At 48.4% G+C, this 10168-nt stretch overlaps 2 protein-coding genes across 3 annotated transcripts; one reads left to right on the top strand and one right to left on the bottom strand.

The window, feature by feature from the left end:
• The first annotated feature begins 80 nt into the window (after positions 1 to 80).
• Ndufa2 (NADH:ubiquinone oxidoreductase subunit A2) lies at positions 81 to 2189 on the top strand. The gene is made up of 3 exons (XM_028886732.1): positions 81 to 242; positions 362 to 468; positions 1983 to 2189. Exons 1-3 carry the CDS (start codon positions 142 to 144, stop codon positions 2072 to 2074), a joined length of 300 nt encoding a protein of 99 aa, XP_028742565.1. The 5' UTR covers positions 81 to 141; the 3' UTR covers positions 2075 to 2189.
• A 67-nt stretch (positions 2190 to 2256) lies between these two features.
• On the bottom strand, positions 2257 to 9805 carry Tmco6 (transmembrane and coiled-coil domains 6). Of its 2 annotated transcripts, none has more exons than XM_037197089.1 (12): positions 9586 to 9805; positions 9328 to 9440; positions 6754 to 6869; positions 6467 to 6671; positions 6155 to 6259; positions 5901 to 5986; positions 5572 to 5688; positions 5259 to 5370; positions 4979 to 5165; positions 3563 to 3657; positions 2795 to 2962; positions 2257 to 2584 (listed from the first exon to the last, which is right to left on the bottom strand). In XM_037197089.1, the coding sequence occupies exons 1-12, from the start codon at positions 9668 to 9670 to the stop codon at positions 2471 to 2473; spliced, it is 1503 nt and encodes a 500-aa protein (XP_037052984.1). In that variant the 5' UTR covers positions 9671 to 9805; the 3' UTR covers positions 2257 to 2470. The 2 variants fall into 2 exon arrangements, with proteins under 2 accessions (XP_037052984.1, XP_028742564.1); XM_028886731.2 differs by having other exon boundaries at positions 6467 to 6650.
• Positions 9806 to 10168: the final 363 nt, after the last annotated feature.

Genomic DNA, 10168 nt, shown 5'->3' with positions numbered 1-10168 from the left:
CAAAGGCCTCGTGTCATTGGCCGAGACTTATCCCGCCCCTCCCTTCGTCATCCAATCGGTGGCGGAGACTAGAGGGGGCCCGCTATTGGTCCGATCGAGGCGGCTGCGAAGTCGTGATTGGGCGCTCCTTTGCTGGCAAAGATGGCGGCCGCCGCTGCTAGCCGGGCGGTCGGTAGCAAGCTGGCGCTGCGGGAGATTCGCATCCACTTATGCCAGCGTTCGCCGGGCAGCCAGGGTGTGAGGTGAGGCGTAGCGTGGGGAGGCGGGTGGGCTTCGGAACCTGGAGTTGTGACCTTGACCTTCGGGGTGGGGGGAGGGGTGCGTGCCCTTAGCGCTAGCGGCGGTCTCTCCCACCCTGCAGGAATTTCATCCACCAACGTTATGTGGAGCTGAAGAAGGCGCACCCCGGCCTGCCCATTCTAATCCGCGAATGTTCGGAGGTGCAGCCCAAGCTCTGGGCCCGCTACGGTGAGTACTGGTCGCCGGAGGCAGGGACCCGGGTCGCAGAATATGGGTTAGCACAGAAGGGGCCTCCCAACGTCAAAAGAAAAATGGGACAGAAGACCAAAACTCGAACTTCCGCGGATGAGGAAATTCACATTTGCCTAGTTGTGTGATGCTTTTTTATTCCTGTATTCCTGGCAACATACATATGGAGCCTGGCCGGGTCTTGAATAAGAACCAGTAGTTCTTGCAGTTCAGAGTGAACTTCAGGTTAAAAAAAAAAAAAAAAAAAACATGCTCCTCCATGACAATGTCGGCCCTCCCGAATTACACCTTAGCCAGTGCAAATTCAGAGACGGAGAATTTCAGTAATGTTGAGCATTTCTTGCCTAGGGCTTGTGCTGTGTACTTTCCTCATTCCCAGTAGTCTTCATTAATCTTGTAAATGGGAGCTTTTCTTGCGTGGTTATTGTGAGTGGGTGCTTGTCTTTAGTAGATATTAGAAAACTTAACCAAACATAGAATCTGCCTAAAATTATGCAGCAAGAATAGAACAGGGTTGAGCTTTTACGTACGTTGTGTGCCCCTTCCTTATAGAGTACTGATAATATGGTTGGCTCCCATCATCCAGGTTGTTAATTGCATCTAACCGTTTATATTACTGTCTCAAAAAAGACATTCCTGAGCCAGCCTATAAATCCCAGCTACAGATCCTCCCAGGCAGAGGCAGGAGGATCATGAACTCAAGGCCTGTCTGAGGCTATAGTGAATTCAAACCCTGACTGGGAAATTTAGTGAAATCTTGTCTCAAAATTTTAAAGGTACAAAGAAAGCCGGTGATTACCTTTCATATGAGAAGCCCCGGGTTTGATTGTCAGTACCAAGAGTAAGGCATTCCCTGACCAGTAATAACATTACCTATTACATTACACTAGTCCTATTTATTACAATCTGATATTTTCTTAACATGTTGACCAAAAGATAGTAGGTAGGTAATACATTAAATTTTAATCATTCCAACCATGCCAAAGGACTACGTGGGAGTGGAGTCATATCCTACTACAGATTGGTTGTAACCAAAGACTCCTATACACTATAATATTAAACAGGTTCCTCCTAAAGCACACAGAGGGACCTAGTCAAGAGTAACTTTAGTGTGTAATACTGCATGTGCATAGTGCCACATATTTAAGTGGACTATGGCCAGCCAAAAATGGACAATCAGGTAAGGATAGACCCCTGCTTGGTAGTTAATGCCTACAGTGACCTTATCACTCAGACACCTTTCTTCCCAGATAAAATTCTAGTAGGACCTGGGATTCCCAAATAGACTCACTGGATTAATGCTAAGCACAGCAAAACTACTTTTTTTTAAGGCAGGGTTGCATAATATAGCCAGCCTGGAACTATGTAGGCATGAAGCCCTATGTTCCACAAGCCATATCTCTTTCCTTTCTTATCCTAACAACTTTGAAATAAAGACCCTTTATGATTTATGGTCCATTATATAGGCTATTCATTTAATCACCTTTCCTCAGCTTTTGGCCAAGAGAAGAATGTGTCTCTGAACAACCTGAGTGCTGAAGAGGTATCCAGAGCCCTGGAGAATGTGCTGAGTGGCAAAGCCTGAATTGTCTCCACTGAGGACTGTGAGCAAGAGCACCAGAACCTGGGCTCTACTAGACTGGATACAGTGTGGGGAAATGTGTTCTTCGGTTCCTTATAAAGCGTAACTATGTACAGTGCTGCTTCAGAATGTTCTCGTCCTTATTCCCTTCTCCCCCTTACTGTGCAAACACTGAGCCAAAACAGTTTTACATAAAAATACAATTTTATTTCTCATCAAAAACCACCAGCTGCCAGCTGTGGTGTCACATGTCATTAACCAACTTAAGACAGTGAAACAAGACAATCTCAAGTTCAAGACCATCCTCAGGTACATAAAAAGCCAACACTCCTAAAACACAATAGGGGACCCTGGGATAAATAGACCACAGGGGCTAGGGAGTGACATTAAGCAGCCAGGTCATCCACGAATAGCTGTCTGCTGGAGAGCAAGTATCCTATCCTGAAGCTGGGCTTCCTCCTGATGCCTTTCTAGGGCCTGCAGCCCTGATTGCTGCAGGAAGGCCTGGGCAGCCTGAGGATACAGAAGAACCAACATTTAGATCCTAAAGCCCAACTCCTATAGTTCATGGGTCAGCCCACTTCTTAGACAGTACATTCCTAACAAGATGAAGGTTCTGACCTTCAGCCCACACAGGCTAGCCTTGCCAGAGAAACAAATATAGAGACGGGCACCATGGTGAGATGAGTAACTTCTAATCAAGGGACTGGAAACCACACCCACCTCCGGCTGATACAGGAATAGCAGCTGCAGCAACTCCAGACTCTGGCCTACTACTTCAGTGTCCGAGAGAACCAGTGTTTTGAGCAAACAGGAGAGCAAGGGCCCTGGCCACAACCGCTGGCAGTAAGCTGGACCCTTTTCTACAACATTGCACAGAACTGTAAGCACCTGTAAACACAAGGACACCCCCCCAAAAAAAAAATGATGAAAACCAAGAATTATGATAGTATAAGCAAGGCTGACTATGTGTCCAGGTACTATTACAAACTCTTTTATATGTAATTCCCACAACCACCTCTGATAGTACCCACTTGTAAGTGAAGAGGTTGAAGCTTCCAATGGCTGATTTACCCAAGGCCCATAAGCAGTAGTCTAGCTTAAAGACTTACACCACACCTAGGGGGATGGAGAGATGGCTCTCCAACAGTTAAGAGAACTGACTGCTCCTCCAGAGGACCCCAAAGGTTCAGAACTCTCCTAGCACCTACACTACATAGCAGCTAACATTAAAAATTGTCTCAGGACAGTTCAATACATAACTATCGCAAGATCTGACAGCCTCACACAGACATACATGCAAAACACCAGTGCACATAAGAATAAATTATTACAAAAAAAAAGGTTACATCTAGACTGTATTAGCTCTGAAACCAAACCACACCGCCTACCAGCTCTCAGTTAAGGGTACTTAGAGAGCCCAGGTCTACTCTTCTATTTGCTTTGACCAACAGTTCATGGACCCAAATTTTGATATATACCAGTACATACCAGCACACTTATCACATTTGATAGTGGCAACAGCTGCAAGAGGGGCTCGATCAGATCCAGAGAAAGCAAGGAGGTACAAAAAGTGGGACTGTTTGCTGAAAAGGAAAATGTCATATGAAGTACCTGTAGTTCTGAACTGCTACCCTCACAGTCCAGTCTGCTACAGCCTAGGCCATGAGGAACTACCCTCTGCATCTAAAGGACCAGATCCTGCTCGCTTTGAGGTTAGTGTTGCTGTTGTCCAAACGGGTGACAATGGGCCTTCAAGGACAAGAAACATGTCCACTGTGATGGTTGCCAACCTGTCCCTGGAGCATGTGCCATGTGCAAGAGGACTTTAGCATCTTCCTTGAGCTTCCACTCCATCCCACAAGTCCCCTGACTACAAATTTGGCCCCCAGGAGGATGACAGTATCAGATACTTCCTTACTACAACTTAGAAGACCCGACATCCCCAAACCTCTAGTGAGGTGTGATGGGGACAGCCTCTCCTCCCAAGATACCCATCCTGTCGCTGAAGTCCTCTGCCCTTGGTTCTTCTCCCAGCTGAATTAGAAAAGTTTATTCCTACTTCCTGTCTCCAGTAGTTTCAAGCTCTGAGGTCTAGCTACCAAGAGGCTAAGCATGCCATGAAAGAGTTTTGTGATTGTAACATGTATATACATGGCTCCCAGAACTCAGCATATGAACACACACTAGGAAGTTAAGGGGATACATTTATGTATGTGTGTTTCTACAGATGAGCAAGAAACTGTGTGTCCACATGGGGGAGCTCTTACTACATTTTTCAGTCTCCTAGTTCCAGGAACCCCATGAGGCCTAGGGTTCCACCTGTCCCAGAATTTTCAGAATGACTAGCTCAGAAGAGGAGACCCTTGGCTGGGTGGGTCGGCAAGAAGTGAGAGCACTTCATCTGGAAGATTTTTCTGACCGAAGTTTTGATGGAGTATTATTTGTTTACTGAGCATCTCTGGAAATTCTAGGGAACAAGCTAAGGTTGGAAAAGAGGAAGAGGTGTAGGGCAGGTAACCCTGAGCATGAGGTAGGGATCCCTCAGATTGCTTTTATTTTATCCTGAAGGAACTAAGACCCAGGCAATTTATTGGGAAGGTGAGGAGGGAAAGATTGCCTGACAGCCATGGGTAGATGGAGGTATGGTCTTCCTCCAAAGGAGTCCTTTCAGGGGCTCAGGACCCCTGCAAGATGCTTATAAGATGGGAGACCTTCACTGACAGGGTAGGCAAAAGGTGTGGGCTCCTCCTACAGCATTTGAATTGCCTTGCCCAGCCCCCCTTTTCTCTTCTTTTCCCTCTAATCTGTACTTTGCTTCCTAATAAATCTACCCCCCTCCTTTGGTTTTAATAAATATTTTAATGATGATAAAAGACCAGGCCTGTGCAGATTCTAACAACATACCAGTGAGGTTGTTGAGGAGCCAGAGGCCCTCGGGCAGCAAGGTGGGCTGTTTCTGAAGGAAGAACTGGAGAAGGATAAATAAGGCTGCCACAACTCGCTCGTCTCTGAGCTCCATTTGCTCGCCCGTGGCCTCCACTGGTACTTCCGTTAACAGGTTGCTTAGGCAGCGAAGCACAGGGCAAGCAAGCTGCAAAGACAGGTTGAGTGTGGTGGAAGCGGGAAGAGGCAGCAGACACAAAAGGGCAGCATGGAAGAAAGGCTCACAGATCTTTTTACTTACTAGCTCTAGTCCCTCATCATCCATTCTCTGGACAGCCCCAGCCAAGTCCAACAGCAGCATTGCCAATGTGGGCAGAGCCCCAAGGGTGAGAAGCATAGCATTGTTGACCTGGCTGGGCAACAGATAGCAAGCAATCACTATCAAGTCTATGTTTAAGCTACAAAACAACTAAGGTCCGTGGGTTTCCTGAGCAAAAGAAAGCACCAGAGGGATGAAAACTCACCAAAGCAATTCTAAAAACTAAATTCAGTCCAAAGACTGAAGTCATATGTAGGAAGCACCAGGAAAGACATTTTCCCAGTTGGCCTGTTACCTGCAAATGATGTAGTGAAGGCACCAGGCAAACTCCACAGCAACCCCAAGGTTCAGCTTCGGGCCTGGCTGCATGAGTCGTAGCATGTGCTGGGGAAGACTGGAGTCCAGAAGAGAGCTGCCAGCAGAAGCAGGCTGTGAGCAGGAACCATGGGGAGACCAATGGCTCCTCTCAAACACTTAGAGCAAGAAAGTATCCAAACCCCCAAGTTCTCTCTAGCCAGACACAGAGAGTTGAAACTGTGGAAATCAGATCTGATCAGGCACCATGGGCTACACCACCAAGAGGGTCAACCATGGCCAGGTCTCTGAAGACATCATTTTACTCACGGAATGATCTTCTCCGGGGCTTCCTTAGCCTGCAGAAGCTGGGACAAGGCATATCCAAGGGCTTCCAGCACAGCCACATGGGGGGACTAGAAACAGACAGGGTAGGGAATCTGACTGGAAAACAGGTCCTAAGGACCCAGAAGACTTTAACCCCTTTGACCAGGGCAGAGGGTGGAGCTCCCTTGCTAAGCCAGCGGAACATGTGGAGAGGAGCTAGGGGAGGCTTGCTAGGGAGACACCAAGGAAGCACTCACCTGGATGCAGGCAGCCAAGGCTGGAACAACGCCCTGTGCCAGGAGCTGCTTTCTCACAGCCTCGCTCTCCACGATAAGGTTCCCCAGTGTATACAGACACAGCTCCTGAGAGCAGGCGACAAAAGCAGTGGGCTGGGCTCATCTCACACCAGCGAGAAGGACGGCATGACCCTGTCCTTGAAGCTCACAAGAAAGGAGAAATGGCGGGTACGTGCCCCGCTTTTTCTTTTCCTGTACCTGCCAGCTCGAGCTGGCCCCAAAAGCATATATAAACTCTAAGCACAGAGCAAGGTTAAAAGGGACAGGCCTTACTATGAAGTCTGAGCTGTGAGCAGAGAGGTAGGTGAGGAGGTAGGAAGTGGCTGGCAGGCAGGCCTCAGCCACTGCAGGTTGCTCAGAATGAGAGAGCTCATGGAGGCAGCGAGCCGCCTCAAGCTGCAACAGGGCGCGGTTGCTGGTCAGGAGCCCCACAAGGGTCCGCATGCTGCCCTCCAGCCTACATGAACGACACCAGAACCTACTAAGCCTGTGGTCTATCCCCTCCATTCTCTCTTGTCCCTGGAAAGCCCAGCCCAACCACTCACACCACCCACACTGACCTGATAAAGGTTTGCTGGGTTTCAGGGTGCTGCAAGCCTCGACGAAGGCTGACCAGAGCCTTCTCCCTCTCTTTCTCATCTGTTCCCCGTTGGGCGAGCCGAAGGAACTGCTGTACCTGAATCCCCAAACACGGAAAGGAGGACATGTAATTGCCATGAAGCAAGTCCTAAGTCTGTCTATCAGCTTCATCTGTGACATCTTCAATACCACGACAATATCTCTACTCAGAACTTGTTACTGGTAACAATATGGCCTGGTGTGGTGGCACAAGCCTTCAATCTCAGCAAAGGCAGGCAGAGCTTATCATGTTTGAGGCCAGACTCGTCTACACAGTTCCAGGACAGCTGGAGCTATAGAGAGAGACCCTATTTCCTATTCAAAAAAAAAAAAAAAAAAACAGCTTGGGCAGTGGTGGCACACGCCTTTAATCTCAGCACTCAGGAGGCAGAGCTGGGGGAATTTCTGTGAGTTCGAGGCCAGCCTGGTCTACAGAGTGAGATCCAGGACAGGAACCAAAACTACACGAAGAAACCTTTTTGGCAGGTTAGACAGGCAGGTTAGCCCTGCTGCTAACTTCCAAAGAATCTGAAACTCCTTCCTCATCTGAAATAATAAGAATGATATCTTCTCTGCCTTGTTTGTTTGGTTTGGTTTTTCATGACTGGTTTTCTGTGTGGCCTTGGCTGTCCTGGAACTCAATCTGTAGACCAAGCTGGCCTTGAACTCAAGATGTACCCCACCATCGCCCAGCTTACTCTGCCTTCTTACAGGGCTATTTCTAGAATATTAAACCCCTCCACCTGGCAAACCTCCCTCCCTCCAGCTATCCTCCCAAGCAAACTACACTCCAGCAACTCCTACAATAACATGTTTAACACTTCCAAGATTTTGCACATCTATCACCTCTGCCTAATACACTCCAGACTCCCAGGTCTTTATGGCCTCGGGGAAGTTAACACCTTCTGGCTTCCCCCAACAAACTTATGAGTTTCTCTTTGTGCCTCATGTTGCCGCCCGTAATAAAAATGGTAGGAAATCTGTTTCCTTCATTGGTCTTTGAACACTTATTATTATTATTATTATTATTGTTATATCTTTTTATTTTACTTTTATCATATGAATGTTTTGCTTTGCATGTATGTCTGTTTACCATGTGTGTGCCTGGTCCCTGTGGAGGTCAGAGGAGGGCATCAGATCTCCTAGAACAGGAGTTCCAGGCAGCTGTGAGCCATTATGTGGGTGCTAGGAATCGAACCTGGGTCCTCTTCAAGGGCATCCAGTTTTCTAAACAACTGAGACATCTCTCCAGCCCCGCCTTTGAACACTTTGAACTCTATCTTGTCAGTCTTTGTGTGCCTCAATGCTCAATGTCGTGGCATAAGGGACACATACAATGAATAAGTGTCATACCTTAGGAGCAACTGTTCTGTAGAAGTAATATATAAACACAGATACTACTAAAACAAGACATAAGCAATGCCTGCTAAATGCATAGACACTTTTATTTACTCATTCAGTAAATCTGTGCTGAGGATGAAGCGCAGTTTGTAAAGGCTTGCCCAGCTCATTCAAATTCCTGCATTTAGATTCCCAGCACCCCATAAACCAGGTGTGGTGGTGAACAACTATAAGCCCAGCACTTAGGATGTGGAGGCAAGAGGGTCAAGGTTCAAGGTCATCCTCAGCTTAAGAGTTTGAGTATAGCCTGGGATACAAGACACCCTGTCAAACAAAAACAAACAAACAAAAAAAAGCAATGACAGCTTTATTCCAGATATTGTGCAGGTGTCTGCATTTTTTATTTTCCTTTTTTACAGGGTCTTGGTATGCAGCTGAAATTGACAACAAACTCAGGTTCCTTCTGCCTCAACTCCCTAAGTGTTGGGATTACAGGTGGGGACACACCACACCTGCCTCATGTCACCACCATCCCTTCATTTCGGGGGTCTGAATCTAGGGCCTGAAGCACACGAGGCAAACACTCTACTGAGGGCTACAGACTGCTCCTGAGTTTCTAACTGAAGACAGAACGGGGTCTAGTTAAGTCGAGTTTGGCGAGCTGGATGTGGTGGTGCATACCAATAATTCTAGTACCTGAGCAATGGCAGGAGGGTTGCCAGTTTGTGACACTAAGAAAACAAAACAAACTTCGGATGTAGTAAAAGCAAAGCCCCTGAGACCGGAAAGCAGCTGGTATATGTTCCAGGAACTGAAAATGACAGTGGTTGGACTGAGTAACTGTTAAGTCAGTAAGAGGTTAGACTATGAGCAGTTTAGTAGGTCACTGGGAGGATGTTGGTTTGTGTTTCTAAAAACACGAATCAGGGTGGCAAATGCAGACCCTTTTAGAAAGATACTGTAGTATCTGGATGGTGGAGACTCCTGTGAAAGAGAGGCATGTAGACTCCGGAAATCTTTATCAGGTTTTAAAAAAAAAGCAGACATTTGATTTGATGATGGACTGATGGAAAGACGAGGGACAGTGAACTGTACAGGGTAATTAATTCTGCCTCCGGCTTGATCCAGCGGATCCAGTAGCTGGCATTCAGTTCTGGGTCATCCCGCTCGCTCACCTCGGCTTCCCCAAGGAGCACGGCTGCACTCTGACCTCCGGCTTCTTCCGGAGCATCCTCCCTTAGCAGCCTCTTGCTGACCAACTGCTGCTCCCTCCGCGCCTTCCGCAGGGCTGGGGGCAGAGGAAAGGCTCAGTTAAGGAGAGGAAGCCAGGCAGCAGACACTCGACTCAGAGCTAGGGGTCTCCTTTCCCGACTCCCAAAGCAACATCCACTTCCCCCCGCCCTCTCCCCCACAGCTCCCTCATCCGTTCGCACCTGCCTCCCGCTCCCGCCGGCGGCACCGCAGCTCCTCCACTCCGCACGCCAGAGTCTTTAGACGGCTTTGCCGCCGGCTCCACATCGTACAACGGAGGGAAATTCAAGAGCTCAGCAGCAACAGCTCGGTCGGGGAAAGCTAGACCCGCGCCGGCGCCAAGTAGAACGCAAAGGCCAACGGAATACACACTGTGACGGGGGTGAGGGGCGGGGCTGTACGTGAGGGGCGGGCCTCCGTGCGTGAGGGCGGGGCAAGGGCGGTGCGATGACGCGAAGGGGCGTGGTCAAGGTGGAGTTCCGTAGCTGTCGCTCAGCTTCTGTTGTCTGCACTGCAGCTCAGGAAAGAGGTCTAGCCCTCCGTCCGCGGTGTGTCACCCTCCGCTCAGCAAACACAACTTACTCCCGTGCCATCCACGCTCGGTATAACAGCCGGTTTCACTCGGCTTCCACTGATGGACAGGCACTTCCTAAATGCTTGAAGCATAACATCCCATTGAGGGTTTCAGAGCCGGCTTTAAGAACATTTACTATTCTTCCAGAGTGCCTGGGTTCGATTTCCAGCACTCGCCTCTGGCAGCTCACA

Source organism: Peromyscus leucopus, chromosome 19 (assembly GCF_004664715.2).
Source record: "Peromyscus leucopus breed LL Stock chromosome 19, UCI_PerLeu_2.1, whole genome shotgun sequence".
In the NCBI taxonomy this organism is placed as follows: Eukaryota; Metazoa; Chordata; class Mammalia; order Rodentia; family Cricetidae; genus Peromyscus; species Peromyscus leucopus.
Note: the sequence above shows the minus strand (reverse complement) of the source record. Positions and strands in the feature narration are given on the sequence as shown.